This window comes from Protomyctophum bolini (assembly GCF_963924005.1).
Source record: "Protomyctophum bolini genome assembly, chromosome: 5".
Classification (NCBI taxonomy): domain Eukaryota; kingdom Metazoa; phylum Chordata; class Actinopteri; order Myctophiformes; family Myctophidae; genus Protomyctophum; species Protomyctophum bolini.
In genome coordinates, this window is record NC_137866.1 from 46,361,567 (window position 1) to 46,380,092 (window position 18,526).

General features: G+C 44.3%; 1 protein-coding gene across 3 annotated transcripts in view; it reads left to right on the plus strand.

The window, feature by feature from the left end:
• The window catches only part of LOC308316058 (adenylate cyclase type 6-like), a 100,483-nt gene that overhangs the window by 12,475 nt on the left and 69,482 nt on the right, over positions 1-18,526 (plus strand). For 2 of the 3 annotated variants that reach the window (XR_013964114.1, XM_080764404.1), the window contains exons 2-3: positions 3,176-3,395; positions 4,583-5,579. Coding sequence is in view for 2 of the 3 variants with exons in the window: in XM_080764404.1 (XP_080620530.1) it covers positions 3,376-3,395; positions 4,583-5,579 (1,017 nt within the window). In the remaining variant the exon portion in view is untranslated. Of the gene's footprint in view, positions 1-3,175; positions 3,396-3,717; positions 3,747-4,582; positions 5,580-18,526 lie in introns of those variants that run through there. The other variant, XM_080764405.1, reaches the window with a different exon arrangement.

The following is an 18,526-nucleotide window of genomic DNA, read 5'->3' on the forward strand; positions in this document are numbered from 1 at the left end:
GCACGCCAGTGGTCCTCAAGCATCACTACTGTTATGTATGTGTGCTGTCATGCTCATTTGAAGCACGGTCGGGTGTCGACCAATCAGATTACTTCGTCGGAACTATACCTGTTGCATAATTCACAATCAAATATAAATAGGACATAATCCTAAAGGTATATATAAACTAGAGGGTGGACTGCCCCACCCCCAGCTATTCATTTCAATGGAAGTTGCTCACTCATGGCGTTTGAAGCAGCCATAAGAATGATGATTACTCAATTATTTACTTCCTCATTTTCTTGATTGGGCACCAACTTTACTTGTTATTCATGCGCTTTTAGCATAGAGTATTTGGTACCAAGCAGTTTAATATGTGTATTTTGCTTTAGTTTGAGAATTTACAAGTGTCTATTCTATCAGTTGACTGGCCATTAGTACATAGTGAAAGAAATGAACCATGAACCAATTTTCTATGAATGTTGAGTTGCTCACTGCATTCTAACTCTAACTAAATCTGACTGTTGGCTTTGAAGCCGCGTCCAGTATGTCATCATGTTTGAATGAAGTGACCACAGTGGTTGAGTTATTAATGTTTTGCATGTCAGTCGGGGGATTTCTGGGAGAGCGGGGCTTTTGTTTCAATTGAAACACATCAAACAGCCACAGTATTGCATGCTGCCAATTCTGCCGGACAGATGGAAACCACTTTTAGTTTTTCTAAGATATATATTTTTACTCCAGTTGTTTGCTTTGTTAGATTGTAGCGTGTAAAGAGAGAGGAAACTGAGGCGTGACAAATGGTGGGAGTTGGATTCAAACTCGTGTTCTGATGTTCTTGCAAACGTGCAACTGTGGTCCATTCACTTTATCAGTGCAGGTTCTCAAACCTTTTCATGTCCCAAGGACCCTCTATCCTCGGAAACCCAGACGTTTAAGGACCCCCAAATTGATTATGTATTTGGCCCCATCTGAAAGTATTGTGTGCCTGGTAGGCTGGTACCCCCAGAAGAGAAGGTTTAACCCATTTAGGCCTACGGCCGATTCTAAAAAACGCCTCTAAATCCTGACCTAAGGTTTCTGGAAAAACTTCAAATATTTATATAGCAGCATCAAAAAAATGTACATTTTTGAATACTGTACATACTGTGTACAGTATTCAAATACTGTATTCAAATACAACCAATGTTTTCATTCTCAAAACAAAAAGGCCCAACCACTCTCGTCATGGTAATTAAGTTTGCGGAAGTTTGCTGTCCTACTTCTGTGAAACATGATTTTATTGCCAGCCACGTAACACCTTTACACTCTACTTCCGTTTTTATTTCTGTTTGCTTTGCATTTGTAGTAGCATATACTTGGTGATAAAGAATATGTTTGGACCAGTACTGCTGTCAGAAGTAGGCGTATATGGTGGAAGGAGTTTGCATTGAAATCATAAAGAACCCAAGAGACTATGTTTACATTAGCTGCAAAACATCTGGGACAAAGCTCCTCACGTACCAGACTCTTCTCCCTCCTGGCTCCCAAACTGTGGAACAAACTCCCCATTGCAGTTGGAACCGCAGACTCATACTCACAATCTTCCGCTGTATAGGCCTAATCTGAAGACTCACCACTTCAGACTACACCGTATAGCCAATAGCACTTGCAGCACTTGTTCTATAGCCTTGACGACCTTGCAGGCTTATGCAAAGGTTAAGATGTCATTTAGATAGCATGTTATGTTAGTGGTTCCCAAACCTTTTGTCACGATATCAGTCTGTTGCACACTTTTACTGTGTAGTGATGTCCTAGTCTAGTGTTTCCTGTTTTCCCTAGTTACTGTTTCCTGTGTTGTCTCACCTCCCTGTGATTACTATAGTCTTCTCCACTTGTGTCCTGTTTAGTCTCAGCCAATGATATGTTGTTTGTAGTCTTGTTGCACCTGTGTCTAGTTAGTCTTTGTGTATTTAACCCATTCTGACCGGGCACCCATTTTGGTGTTGGCATCATGTTATGCTTTACCTATTGAAAAATAGCAGATCTACAAGCTCATATCGCGCCACCGAGTGGCGCGATACGAGCTTGTAGGTCTGCTATTTTTGAAAAATCAAAGAACGACTGACATTTTTTAGAATCTGATCTCAGGTCAGAATGGGTTAATCAGACCAGTGTGTGTCCCGTGGAAACCTCGTATGAATCTGATCTCAGGTCAGAATGGGTTAAACCGCCCTGTGTCCAGTCTTCCCTTGCCTGATTTATAGTCAATGTTACTGTGTTTCCTGATGTCTGCATATGACCTGCTACAGCTACACACAGTGTTGTGAGTTTTGTGTTCATAAATAGTCATTGGACTTCATCTGTTTGCCCGGTTCTGCTTCTGGGTCCTCACCTGACACACCGTGACACCTTTTCATGTCAAGGACCCCCAAATTGAAATTAATTTAATTAACCCATTTGAAGAGATATGCCAGGGAAGGACCCCCGGTTTGACCTACATTATAGGCTACGGACTCCCTATTTGATGGCATTTCTATCTCTGGGACCCCCCCCCCCCCCAATTTATATTGTAAAATCTATGTTAATTTAACTCTGAGAGTGTAACAAATGGGTCCATTTGGTTCCATTTTTACATTCTCTGAGTGAGTTATTTTTTCTAAAGGAGCGCTATAAACAGCTTTGCCATTGCCAATGAAAGGGGAATTCCGGTCAAATGTCCGCTAAATATGACGTGAATTAAACAAAACATTAAACGCCATTAAAATGTAAAAAAAATTGAAAATTTGTACTGTACTGTTATGTAAACGAGCAAATCGGTCAACCAATCACCGGCAACAGGCATTCTGATTGGCCAGTATGAGATGATACATGATGATAATTCTGCTAAATATGACCAAACGGCTTCCAATCACATGTTGGTGCAGGGAGCGCTAGGCCAATAAGGGACCACCTTATGTAGAAATGTCAAAATGTCCGCTAACATAAATTGATGTACGATGACAAGAGTGCTCCTCATTTCACAAGGGTGTGATTTTTTGGATACTCTCTGAGTGAGTTACAGACCTGTATAGGCCTAAGGGTCCACTTGGTTCCTAATTCTAATTTAGCTGGGGACCCAGGTGGGGATTGTGTTTACCTTTCTTACTGCAATTCACTCTGGAGTGTCTGATAAATGCCTAAAAAGTTAAATCTGTATTTGTTTTTCTCCTTCTAGACCCAGAAGAAGAAGCCCTGGAGATAGACACCTTCTCATCATCAACCTCCATCTCTGATCAGCCAGTCTCTCCTCACGGAGACCTGGGTTTTGACCGGCTCTGGTTGGTCCTCCGCCTCTACAGACTCCTCCTTCATCCCCTTCAAAGTCCACTCAGGGGGACAGATGAGTGAACCGGCCGGAGAGGACAGGGCTGGGACATGTACCAGAACCCAGACAGGTGAGGACAGGGCTGGGACATGTACCAGAACCCAGACAGGTGAGGACAGGGCTGGGACATGTACCAGAACCCAGACAGGTGAGGACAGGGCTGGGACATGTACCAGAACCCAGGCAGGTGAGGACAGGGCTGGGACATGTACCAGAACCCAGACAGGTGAGGACAGGGCTGGGACATGTACCAGAACCCAGACAGGTGAGGACAGGGCTGGGACATGTACCAGAACCCAGACAGGTGAGGACAGGGCTGGGACATGTACCAGAACCCAGACAGGTGAGGACAGGGCTGGGACATGTACCAGAACCCAGACAGGTGAGGACAGGGCTGGGACATGTACCAGAACCCAGACAGGTGAACCAACAGCTCTACTAGGAGGTGGTTGAGAAAAGTACTATACATTTTGAAGCGATGATTTGATTGGCTGAGCAAAGTACTACATATTGAAGATAAAAGTGAGGGCAGAAAAGGCTAAGCCAGAATTACTTTTGTGATGATTTGATTGGCTGAGTACGGAATGTGATGTATTATGATGTAATATTGTGAGTGTGAGTTTATTTTTTTTTGAGGGATGCTAGCCAAGTATCACACCCGTGTGAAGTGAGGTGCGCTTTTATCATCATACATCATCATACATTGGCCTCCTCACTTCTCAGCGGCCAATCACAATTGGCGACCTCACTTTTCTACCGCCCCTCAAAAACAGAATCACTTGTGACGTCATGTGGCAGCCAAGTCTATGGACTTTTAAACTTTTTATGTTTTAATGTTTGCTTAACAAACAGCACCCCCCAAAAAACAGCCTTATTTCACATGAGTGTGATTTTTCAATTATTATCGTAATTGGAAAAACCTATTCGATATTGTCCCTCACGTACTGGAGGGACAATATCAGTCACCAGAACCAGAGACGTGTGCTTTCGATGAATCTATCATGGTTAAAATGGATTCTTAAGTTACAATGGGTTTGTATAGGAAGGTGGCACATCTGATAACATTCATATCAACTTAAAAACTGGGGTCTGGAATGAAACACAAAAGCCTGGCTATATACGTAGAGAAATGATCCCAAACACGTTTGAAAGTGAAATATCCCTTTAACTATTGCAGCCTCTGGATCTGATGTGCATAGCTTGTCTATTCTCATATGTCTCTGTGTCTCTGCTCTGTGTCCCGGTGTCTCCATACAGGATGTCCTGGTTCAGTGGTTTCCTAGTGGCCAGAGTGGACGATCGCAAGACGGCGTGGGGCGAGCGCAATGGCAAGAAGAGCAAGCGGAAGGGAGGCTCCTCTCTCTGCAACCCGCGTTACATGAGCTGCCTGCGGGACTCGGACGCCATGGACACCCCCTCCCACGGCGCCCCCCTCCACCAGCACCACCACCACCACCACCACCGCGGGGTGGGGGGCGGCGGCGGGGGCGCCATGGGGGGCGGCGGCGGGGGCAACTTTGGCGTCCGCTGCGGCTGGCAGGAGGACCACTATGGCAAAATGGGCGCGGCGTCATCCGGGGGAGGGGAAGGGGTGGGGCTGAAGTCGGTGGATCTGGGATTCGAGGTGGACGACCTCAAGGGACGGAAGGGCGGGTGCAACGGAGGCGGGGGGGACGCGGGCGACGAGGGTCCCGGGGCGGGAGGAGGAGGAGGAGGAGGAGGAGGCGTGACGGCGGCGGACTGCTGGCTCCGGGTGGTGCGCGTGTTCCAGTCCAAGAAGTTCGAGTCGCGCAAGCTGGAGCGCCTCTACCAGCGCTACTTCTTCCGGCTCAACCAGAGCTCGCTGACCATGCTGATGGGCGTGCTGGTGATCGTGTGCGGCGTGATGCTCACCTTCCACTGCGTGCACGCGCCGCCGCACGTGGCCTACTCGTCGGCGCTGTCCGTGGCCATGGCGCTCTTCATGGCCCTGATGGTGGTGTGCAACCGCAACGGCTTCCACCAGGACTACATGTGGATGGTGAGCTACCTGGTGATCGGCGTGCTGGTGTCGGTGCAGGTGCTGGGCGTGCTGATGGTGCGCCCGCGCAGCGCCTCCGAGGGCATCTGGTGGTCGGTGTTCTTCATCTACATCATCTACACGCTGCTGCCCGTGCGCATGCGGGCGGCCGTGGTGAGCGGCGTGGTGCTCTCCGTCATACACGTGGTCATCACCTGGCAGATCAACCAGGAGGACGTGTTCCTCTGGAAGCAGGTAAGAAGAGAGAGACACCACACCACTGCTTCACACACCCAGACGTCCGCATTGCTGCTGCTGGATATATATATAATGTTTAAAGATGTTTTTGGGGGCTTTTCTGCCTTTTTGTATGGATAGCACAGTGTGAGTGTAGAGTTACAGGAAACGGGGAGAGATGGGGGTCCGAGTGGCAAGCAGCAGAGGCCGTTGGGCTTGGGAATCGAACCTGCAACTCGCTGCCATGCTGCACTACATGTGGTATGCGCCTGAACCAATAGTGCCTTCGGCACCCCGTCATGAAATTAAAATAAATTCACCCCTTAAAGCCTAGTATACTGTACTTGGTTGACCAGAGTACCTCAGGGCCCTATACCACTACATTTTCTGTTTGCACTCAAACATCTTCTCTGAAAATAATATGTGCTTGTAGTTATTGTCTGTTTGGTAGGTAGTGCACACATTTAAACATAATCATAACTTGCTTTCTTGGGTAGCCCTATATATAATTTTTTTATTACAAAGCTTGGGGCGGCGGTGGCTCAGGGGTAGAGTGGCTGACCGAAAATGTATTCTATTTGATCAACTCAACTTCCTTGTTTTCCGAGGCGGCTGTGCTGCAGCTGGGCAGACAGCCAGCGCAACACTTATGGAATGCTTTCATTACCATAAGCAAGGACATACCTTGTTTTGTTGTTACTTTTGGGTCAATTTATTAATGTATTAATAAAGTAGCCATGTAATAAGCGGGATAATGTATAACGCGGCGGGAGTTGTTTAGAAATAACGCCCTTCGGGGATGATTAAACACCTCGACTTTGTGTCCGTGTTTAAACATCCTGTCGACCGTTATTTCTCAACTATACCACCAGGTCATGCATTATCCCTTTGTGTATTGATTATACTGTCAAACATTGTGAAAATAACCAATCTATAAGCTGAGCTTGTAAAGCTCCTACTTTCTCTGTGGTGTGGTTTTGTCTGATGTAAGAAGGGAGGGCGGGCTGACTCCAACACCACAAGAATAGGGATAACAGACATTTTGACAAAAATGGGATAGAAGCTTGTCTGACAACGGACCATTATTTGAAAGCTCCTTCCAACGTGTTTTGCTTTTAGACGGCGCATGCAGGTCCATGGCCCAGGCAGCAGGCCGGGTTCTGCTTTGTCTCATCCTGTTTTGGCAGGCTTTCCAACAGGCGTGTTTATAATATACTGTATTATTGCTTCGTATAGAGGCCATGTGCTCAACTCAGAGAATCTGCAATCTGTTGCCAATAATTGTTCTCTGGTGCAGTGTACAGTGTGTGTGTGTGTGTGTGTGTGTGTGTGTGTGTGTGTGTGTGTGTGTGCGTGCGTGCGTGTATAGTATCATGTGTGTATTTATCTGCCAGCGCAGAGGCAGCAGTGTTCAGCTCACGCGGGCTGTGTCAGTGTGCAGACTGTTTTGGCTGTGTCAGTGTGCAGACTGTTATGGCTGTGTCAGTGTGCAGACTGTTATGGCTGTGTCAGTGTGCAGACTGTTATGGCTGTGTCAGTGTGCAGACTGTTATGGCTGTGTCAGTGTGCAGACTGTTATGGCTGTGTCAGTGTGCAGACTGTTATGGCTGTGTCAGTGTGCAGACTGTTATGGCTGTGTCAGTGTGCAGACTGTTATGGCTGTGTCAGTGTGCAGACTGTTATGGCAGTGTCAGTGTGCAGACTGTTATGGCTGTGTCAGTGTGCAGACTGTTATGGCTGTGTCAGTGTGCAGACTGTTATGGCTGTGTCAGTGTGCAGACTGTTATGGCTGTGTCAGTGTGCAGACTGTTATGGCTGTGTCAGTGTGCAGACTGTTATGGCTGTGTCAGTGTGCAGACTGTATGGGGGTTGTTTGTGCTCCATGCCGAGGTCCGAAGGTTCCAACTGGCTGAAGGTCAGTGGGCTGAGTGGACCGCCTCGCTGAGACAGACGGACAGACGGACGGACGGACGGGTGGGTTCATTCGGGTGGGTTTGTGGCCCCTTTTCCACCGAGGTTCAACCGGGTCCGTACTTTTTGTTCCGCCTGATGTTCAGTGTTTCCACTGAAAAAAAAAGAAATTGCTGATACTGATGTCATCAAATAATCTAATAATGACCCATACTGGCCAGATGGTTAGGGAGGCTGCCTGGGGAGCAGTAGGGCTGTCACGATTACACATTTAAGTTGACGATTAATTGTCACACAAATAATTAACGATTTAATTGTGTTTGGGGCATTGGACATTGGAAGATTTAATATGAACAGAAATTGTCTTCTAGGCTTCGGAATGAAAGAGTGCACAGGGCAGATATGACAAATAACTGAAATATACCATAACGTTTATACTTATATAAGCTTGTCTGCTATTTCTGCTTTTTTAATGTATGAACATCTTTCAACATGGAAACGATTATGATGATTATGTCAAAAATAATTGCGATTAGACTGTTATTGTGGCAGGTGTCCCCAGTTGCCCCAGGACCGTTCGAAGTGTCCATTTCATGGGGGAAATTCAATCACCAATGGCAGTTACAGTTTCCCGTAAGAAAAAAAATATGACGATGAGTTTTCGCTTGCTTTAACCACCTTGTAGATCCCCACCCACTTTGGTTCTCAGTTCAGGGGCAAGAAAAGGGTATTTTTCGGTTCCAGTCTGCACCAACTTTTAGGGTACTGATTGTGAACCAATTATACTGTGAGATTGCATATTGGTTGTTGTTTTTTACATTTGTGAATAGGTCCTAAGTAGTTTTTTGTGTGGTTTTGTTTTTGTTTTTTTTCCTAAGTAAAATCTTCTCAAATAGAAACCTTTTCAAATAGAAACCTTTTCAAATAGAAACCTTTTAAAATTGATTAGAAAAAGGCTGTAATTTTTGACAAAAAAATCTGTCCAAACCTGGGTAATAATCGGTGGTTCTCAAAGTGGGGCCCCGGGTGTCCCCAGCAAAACTATAGCTTCTTCTTCTGTCGTATGTCCTTAGACCTTCATCTCCGTTGCAGCAAGCCAGTCCAGTGTGTCATTGTCTAGGTCAATTAACCCACGATCGCCATTCGGTGGCCGGTATAATAGGGCAGCTGGTCAGCACGTGTTCCACAGTCTGTGATGGGTCCCGAGTCCCGACATTCGCAGTGGAAAACAAAGAAAAACTATAGCTAACATCGCCAAATGTATATCAATGTGGGGGTCCTTGACACAAAATGGTACTGTATTTTGTATTGTATATAAGAGTACTCTCCAGAATCAGGATCACCATCGGACCCAAAAATCTGACATTGGTGTGTGTGTGTGTGTGTGTGTGTGTGTGTGTGTGTGTGTGTGTGTGTGTGTGTGTGTGTGTGTGTGTGTGTGTGTGTGTGTGTGTGTGTGTGTGTGTGTGTGTGTGTGTGTGTGTGTGTGTGTGTGTGTGTGTGTGTGTGTGTGTGTGTGTGTGTGTGTGTGTGTGTGTGAGACTGTGTGCGTGTGTGTGCGCACGTGTACGTGTGACAGACCAGAGAATACCATGATGATATAAAGCAGCAGTATCACTCTGTGCTCTCTCAACAAGGGACACTTTGTCCTTTTCTGCGAGGGTGGGGTGACAACTGACAACGAGGGGGGGGGGGGGGGGGGGGGACAGACAGTATGGTGGCTTGTTGTTTGCGTTCTACAATAGGCTCCCAAACTGTTGCATAACTATTGGTTCCTATTGAGGACTATTATATAGGTGAGGGAATTAATTAGGGGGGGGGAAACGTCATTACGTTGGAACTTGGAACACAATGGCGGGGCGGCTATAGGGAGGAATGTTTTCTCTGCTTGACAATCGGCCAAATCAGCTATACGGTAATCGTCTCGTCCACTCTCTGACTGTTGGAAAAGAGGTTCTGATTACGTCTGGTGGTGTCTACTCTTTCAATGCATAACCCATTGAGGCCTGACGTCGAAATAAAAAAGAAAGTCTTCTGAAAGAATATATATTCAAGGATTTGTGCCGCATGTTTACGATTTTTCAAAAACAGCAGACCTACAAGCTCGTAGCGCGCCACTCGGTGGCGCGCTACGAGCTTGTAGGTCTGCTATTTTTCAATAGCTAAAGTATAACATAATGCTTAGTTAAAACACCAAAAGGGGTTCCCGCCCAGAATGGAGAGGAGATGGTGGTCTCTAGTGTCCATGCATCATGATAGCCTTTTCCCACACTGCTCCACTACGTCTCGGATCAAATATTGTACTTTTACTCCACTACATTTATTTGAAAACGTTAGTTACTTTGTAGATTTGGATTATTATACACTTCAGCCGTACAGTATATTTCAGCCATTTTGAAAAAGCTCACAATGCGTTGCAATGCAATGCTCGTAGATCTGCTATTTTCAAAAGCTTTTTAAACATTTATAAACTTGAGTACCTGAGTACTTTTACTTTTGATACTTTTAAGTACATTTTGATACCAATACTTTTGTACTTTATAAGTACATTTTGAAAATTTTTACTTCACGTATTTCTATATTGCAGTATTGATACTTTTATTTCAGCAAATACATTTGAGTACTTCTTCCACCACCGAGCTCTATTAGGTTGTAAATCAGAAATTTACGTCAACATTCACAAGTTAGAACGACGGGGAAAGAAATAAGTCAACAACAAACACAGCCTCTCATCACGTTTCACACACTACTAAAAGACAGGGTATGTACGGTAACGTTGCCCTGTGTTTGTTTACATAACAAGACAACATATACTGTACAAGCATGTTTCACCCGTCATTTCCCCTCTATATGCCAGCAGTTATTATCAGTCACTGGCGTAGTGTGGTGACACACATCGTTTTGGTCTCGCGTCTATAAAAACAAGCCGTGAACACGCCGACACGCAGCGAGAGAGTAATTATCTACTCGACGATTATCTACTGTGGTTGCCCTGCAACATCATATATAGTACCATACCATGTGCAATCCATTACAGACTGTACCGTATACCGTACGTGTTTTGTTTGCAATTGTTACGTGGATGACATGTCATGAGATGATGAGGTTGAGGGCCCAGCCCAGCAGCTATATGGTGCATTCATATAACGTCCCCTCTGTGCGATCCCCCGTTAGCCATCATCAATCACCTCCTCTATACGCATGGTGTGCAACGCTGTGCGTCGTGTGTTTCCTCTTTCTCCGATAACTCATTAACCGCGTTGCCGTTTCGGTTGGTCTCAGTGGGTCACAGATATAGCGATGCGTTTGTGTTGTGATTATGAACGACGCGAGGCTGTGATTTAGTGGGTTAGTAGTTTTATGACTGTCTTCTCACCACTGTAACCAGAACAGTTGGCCCCTGAGAACACTGGGCACTATAGGCCTATATAATATTATATTTATTTTTTATTTATATTTTATATTTGATTGTATATCCTTTTTTTTTCAAATGAGGAGTCAAAACATATTTTGTATAAAGTATATTTAATACACACTATGTGTGAGTTATTTGTCATATCTGCCCCATGCACCTTTATTAGTTCATGAAGACTAAAAGCCAAACGGAAATGTCATTCTTATTCATATAATCTTCCAGTGTTCAACGACAGAAACCCAATTTAAATCGTTAATTGTAGTTATTTGAGCGACAATTAATCGCTGTGACAGACCTAAAACATTACTGCGATTATCTCAAATAGTTGCGCTCGTCAGGTGGTTTGGTGGTCACATAATAATTGCGGACGGAGCCTAATCACCGATGGCACGGACGACTCTGTCATTATCGAATCCCCGACCTGCAGATCATCATCAGAAATGGGTGAATTTTAAAAGGACCCAGATGACATGTGATCTGGAGCAGCTACCAGAATTAGATTAGTGATTGACTAAATGAAGAAATGGGAGCCAGGGCTGCAGCGAGGCTTTGTTGAGACACAGGCTCTGCTGTCATGATGCTACAGGCTGGAGAGAAACTTCATTAAGCTGACCCCACACCACCCCCCACACCCCCCCCCCTCACAGTCACCATGCAGGGGTCAGAGTTCACTGCCAGCCAGGGTAAGATTAACTCACAACAGCCGCCAGAGTTTGTAGATCGGCTATTTTCGGCCACACGGCTAATTATGAATCGGGCCAACATAAATCGACAAAATAAAAACGTCTGGGTTTTTGGAAATAAAAACGTCTGGGTTTCCGAGGCTATACTTTTGTTCAAATCAAACGGCACACCTGGCCATTTCAAACGGCACACTAAAGTGCCGCGGCACGCAGGTTGGGTAATCACTGCTGTATAGGTAACCCAACCAGGCGACTACCACACACCAGTTTAGTCATATTAATCAGTCACTCCATAAACGTTCATATAATTGACAACCACCACTGGCTGCTATCTGACTAAAAGTAATAAACATGGTGTCACGGACCACAGTAACATAACAGACGACACAGTGACAGAGGAGGAGATGCACTCCTTCATTCATTAATTCATTCATTCAAACAGTAGCGTGCGTGTGCGGCTGTCCTCCCAGGGCTGTGCGCATCCAAACGTATTCCAATCATGACGATGTGATTGTCGTGATTGTCATGATGACAGGGCCCCTCCCTGCCCAGTCAATATGTCAATATGGAGCTGGCCTGTTCTGACATCATTCTGACGTCTGCATAGACTCCATATTTGGGCATGCCTGACAAAGAACTCATATATATATGAGCATAAAAGGGACACAGACATAATATCTGGGGTGGGGCATGCCTTTCCAACTTGCATCGTTCCAATGGGCATTGGGCACTGCTGTAGAGGCTCCAATAGGCACCGCTCTAGTATCTATAAATGCACCAAGTCTCTGTGTGTGTGTGTGTGTACGTATACGTCTGTAACCGTTCTCCCCACCGACTTCAAATTTGACACACACGTTACACACCCCAACAAGGGGTGCCTGTCGGATAGCCGGTTGTCCAGAACCAGCACAAAAGCCGGGATCCGGACAATAATTGATTAATAGATTACCCCTAGATCTCTATATATGGAGCTGGCCTGTTCTGACATCACAGTGATGTTCTGACTTCTGCATAGACTTGAATATTAAAGCAGAATTTACACTCCATTGATGAGGCCCATATACTGCCTATTGAATAAATGCTATACTCAATGTCAAACACACACAATACATAGACTATCTAGTGGCTTCTTAACCCATTCTGAACGGGAACCCCTTTTGGTGTTTTAACTAACTTTAGCTATTGAAAAATAGCAGATCTACAAGCTCACGAGCTTGTAGATCTGTTTTTTGTTGTTTTTTTCGCCGTCAGGCCTAAATTGGCTGAGCTGTGTGCTGTTCTGTTGGCATGGGGTGGTAGTGTTGATATTATAGAATGCATAAGATACACTAGTATAGGGACGATGTGTGCTGTTCTGTTGGCATGGGGTGGTAGTGTTGATATTATAGAATGCATAAGATACACTAGTATAGGGACGATGTGTGCTGTTCTGTTGGCATGGGGTGGTAGTGTTGATATTATAGAATGCATAAGATACACTAGTATAGGGACGATGTGTGCTGTTCTGTTGGCATGGGATGGTAGTGTTGATATTATAGAATGCATAAGATACACTAGTATAGGGACGATGTGTGCTGTTCTGTTGGCATGGGGTGGTAGTGTTGATATTATAGAATGCATAAGATACACTAGTATAGGGACGATGTGTGCTGTTCTGTTGGCATGGGATGGTAGTGTTGATATTATAGAATGCATAAGATACACTAGTATAGGGACGATGTGTGCTGTTCTGTTGGCATGGGGTGGTAGTGTTGATATTATAGAATGCATAAGATACACTAGTATAGGGACGATGTGTGCTGTTCTGTTGGCATGGGATGGTAGTGTTGATATTATAGAATGCATAAGATACACTAGTATAGGGACGATGTGTGCTGTTCTGTTGGCATGGGGTGGTAGTGTTGATATTATAGAATGCATAAGATACACTAGTATAGGGACGATGTGTGCTGTTGGCATGGGATGGTAGTGTTGATATTATAGAATGCATAAGATACACTAGTATAGGGACGATGTGTGCTGTTCTGTTGGCATGGGATGGTAGTGTTGATATTATAGAATGCATAAGATACACTAGTATAGGGACGATGTGTGCTGTTCTGTTGGCATGGGGTGGTAGTGTTGATATTATAGAATGCATAAGATACACTAGTATAGGGACGATGTGTGCTGTTCTGTTGGCATGGGGTGGTAGTGTTGATATTATAGAATGCATAAGATACACTAGTATAGGGACGATGTGTGCTGTTCTGTTGGCATGGGGTGGTAGTGTTGATATTATAGAATGCATAAGATACACTAGTATAGGGACGATGTGTGCTGTTCTGTTGGCATGGGGTGGTAGTGTTGATATTATAGAATGCATAAGATACACTAGTATAGGGACGATGTGTGCTGTTCTGTTGGCATGGGGTGGTAGTGTTGATATTATAGAATGCATAAGATACACTAGTATAGGGACGATGTGTGCTGTTCTGTTGGCATGGGGTGGTAGTGTTGATATTATAGAATGCATAAGATACACTAGTATAGGGACGATGTGTGCTGTTCTGTTGGCATGGGGTGGTAGTGTTGATATTATAGAATGCATAAGATACACTAGTATAGGGACGATGTGTGCTGTTCTGTTGGCATGGGGTGGTAGTGTTGATATTATAGAATGCATAAGATACACTAGTATAGGGACGATGTGTGCTGTTCTGTTGGCATGGGGTGGTAGTGTTGATATTATAGAATGCATAAGATACACTAGTATAGGGACGATGTGTGCTGTTCTGTTGGCATGGGGTGGTAGTGTTGATATTATAGAATGCATAAGATACACTAGTATAGGGACGATGTGTGCTGTTCTGTTGGCATGGGGTGGTAGTGTTGATATTATAGAATGCATAAGATACACTATAGTATAGGGACGATGTGTGCTGTTCTGTTGGCATGGGGTGGTAGTGTTGATATTATAGAATGCATAAGATACACTAGTATAGGGACGATGTGTGCTGTTCTGTTGGCATGGGATGGTAGTGTTGATATTATAGAATGCATAAGATACACTAGTATAGGGACGATGTGTGCTGTTCTGTTGGCATGGGGTGGTAGTGTTGATATTATAGAATGCATAAGATACACTAGTATAGGGACGATGTGTGCTGTAGTGTTGATATTATAGAATGCATAAGATACACTAGTATAGGGACGATGTGTGCTGTTCTGTTGGCATGGGGTGGTAGTGTTGATATTATAGAATGCATAAGATACACTAGTATAGGGACGATGTGTGCTGTTCTGTTGGCATGGGGTGGTAGTGTTGATATTATAGAATGCATAAGATACAGTATAGGTTGTTGTGTTGAGGATGTTGTTCTGTTCTTCGTATCACTTCTGCCGCTGTTCTTTCTGAGGAGGCTGAGGTCCTTCGGGGTGTGTAACAGGATGCTGCAGATGTTCTAACGCTCTATAATTGCCTAGTGCCCTCTCTTCTCTTCTCTGTGATTGGTTACAGGGTGTTCCACTATAGTCTACACAAGGTCCAGCTGGGTCAAAGAAGTAGCCAGCATGTGTGCATGCAGTTGTTGTTTTTTATAACACTATTGTTAACATTACATCCATGAGCATCATTTGCCAGAATAAATGCTATTAGTTAGTTTAGGTAGGACACCTACAGTAGGGCAAATACATACCCTTTTAGCTGTAATAATAACCTCTCAGGTTGGGTGTCTGACTACCTCCTTCTCAGAGGAAGTTGTGTGACACTGACTCAATAGTTCCTCATAATAAAACACGGAAAACCATTTAAAATTCAATCAGGAAATGTGGTTAAATCTCTCTGTCTAATTGAAGGGTGGAAACACACAATTTGAATATGAATATGTTTTCCCTTTCTGTGACATATACTGTAATAACATGCATGATACAAGATTTAGTTGTAATAATAACAGTGTTGCCTATAGCCCATTCATCCTGACCAAACATGTATGTTTTCACCTATGCAAGTTCTGTCTCACCACAGTGGCGATATGCAAGAACATGTGCCGCGTTGGGAGCTTGTAGTTGTAGATTCAGTTGTAGTACACGAGACAAGCTTGCTCCCTGGCTGTCTTCTGCCCCCCCACCCCCCCGTGGAACAAGGTTGTCTTGTCAAACCACGTGACTCCCATTGAAAATGCATTGCAAGCCGTGGGACACACAGAATACACAGGAGACACGGAGGAGACAGCTGTCTCTCAGGTGTGAACGGTGCCATAGAGGGAAATAATGGGTAAAAGATTTGTTATGTAAACACAGGAAAATGTTACATACAGTACTATGCCTTTAATATGAAGCAAGTGGTGTTATGGAGACAACGAACGCTCCCTGGGAAATGATTCGTGTACCGTTCTTAATTGTGAGGTTCACTCAATCGGCAAGTTGGCAGATATCTTCCCTGTCTTAAGTTACATCTGTGTGCTGACTCCTCCTCTCAGCTGAAATCCATTAGCCATAGCCTGCACATACTGTACACACACGCACACACACACACACACGCACACACGCACACACACACACACACACACACACACACACACACACACACACACACACACACACACACACACACACATACACACATACACACACACCAGACACAGACAGACAGACAGACAGACGGAAGAACACACAGAGTGCTCTGTATGTGTGTCCTGTTTTTCTTCACTTAAAACTCCCATAACATTTCCCCGTGATTGGTTGGTGGAATATAGTGGCTAAAGAATTGTCCTTGTCTGTCTGTCTGTCTGTCTGTCTGTCTGTCTGTTTGTTTTCGGGAACAGTACTTAATATAAACAGTACACTCCAGCATACTTGAATACTGTACAATGTACACTATAGCATTCTCTAATATAAATAGTGTACACTACAGCATATAGTGTATAATGCACAGTTTACATACATGCTGATGTCTACTGATATACATAACGGTACTTCGTCATATTGTATTCATTTAACTCCACCTGTTTATTGACTTAAACTGCACTAGTTGTTTGGTGCTGAGGGCTAGTCCTGACACTGGTGGCTAGTATTGATCAATGGAATCTGTTGTGTTGTAATGTGTGATATAACATATCCTCTCTGTCGGGTGGAGACCTCATTATGTCCAAAAGTTGTCAGGATTAAAATACAAAATAAAATGTGCAAAAGTAGCAGAACTGCAAGATCAACACGTGCCGCTAGACGCCACCCTTCCGAGCTTCTACATCTGATGCTTCATTATGACCAAGTAGGACATTCAAAAAAGTTAAAATATGGAGATTTGAGGATTTCTGCCCTGAAAAAAGCAGCGATCTGTTTGGTTCTATAGTATTGTTCCATGGATGCCGTTGACAACAGGGGTTGTTGGAGGTCAACACACTGGTTCCTAAAAATACCCAGCAGCCCCAGTGTTTGTGCTAACTGTTGCGTCATGTGGGACAGTCTTATCGGGCTCGGCTTCAGAGCAACAGCAGTTGGCCCGGCTAGCCCCCCCCCCCCTCTCTGTGCATACTGCATACCATACCACACACACACACACACACACACACACACACACACACACACACACGTACGTGCACTGCACGCACGCACGCAACACGGTTTGTGTCCAGGGCGTGTGTGTTGCTAGTAGTGGGTCAGGCTGCCTCTCTGTGCATACCATACCACACAGGCACACACACGTACGTGCACGCCACACGCACAACACAGTCTGTGTCCAGGGCGTGTGTGTTGCTATAGTAGTGGGTCAGACTGCCTCTCTGAGAGTTACAGAGAGCCTGGAAGAGGCTCTGGATCCCATCATTGTCATCCTGTGCAGCACACACACACACACACACACACACACACACACACACACACACACACACACACACACACACACACGTATACACGCACGAGCACACTATGGAAGCAAAGCACCCCGGGATATTTCACTTAAAAATATATATATTGGGTCATTTTATTATCGTCTACTCAGGCTTTTGTGAACACCAGGACTGTCTTTAAGTCGCTTGATTCACTATTTAGATATTGATATTCATTTTTATCAGACACGCCGCCTTCCTATACAAACCCATTGACACGTCAAACTCCATTTTTACCTGAGATCAGATTAAAAAAAATGTCTTCTACATCCTGACAGTTTTCTGAAAAAGCTATGTTTCTATGTCAGTCGTTCTTCGATTTTTCAAAAATAGCAGACCTACCTTAGACCAGACCTAGCTTGTAGATCGGCTATTTTTCAATAGCTAAAGCATAACATAATGCTAACACCAAAAGGGGTTCCCGCCCAAAATGGGTTAACCATGTTAGATTAATTGAAAACACCTGTTCTTGGTTCTGGTGACTCATACTGTCCTCCTAATACACAATACAGGAGACCGTGTTTTTTCACTTACTTTTTTCATTTATTTCATTTAATTAATTTTATTGTATATTATATATATATTTTAAAATCCCCCCCCCCCCCCCCAAAAAAAGAAATCTTACAAATTACAATTAATCTAACATGGTTAAAATGGAATTTGAAGTTATAATGGGTTTGTATACTGTAGGAAGGGGGCTTGTCTGATAAAATGAAATCGTATCAAATATCTAAATACTGAATCGAGCAGCGTCCGAACACGTACAGTACTAAGTAGACGATAAAATGACCCAAAGTGAAATATCCCTTTTAATAAAAATGGGTGTGAAACCCCAACTCAATATAGATGAGATACAGTCACTAGACATCCAACCTCATTCTAAACAGGGCAGCTGAGCAGGTGTTTCATGGAAGTCATGAAGGCCATGACCTCTGTGCCCCCTTCAATTTGGCCTTATGCCCTTCATATAATGATGCCAAGTAAGGCCACAGTGGCCATATGATGCCCCCCATCTGCACTGTCACAGCTCATTCCAGGGTCTTCTCCTATAGTGCCTCTTTCCTGTCAATAGAGCTTTTATAGACGCCG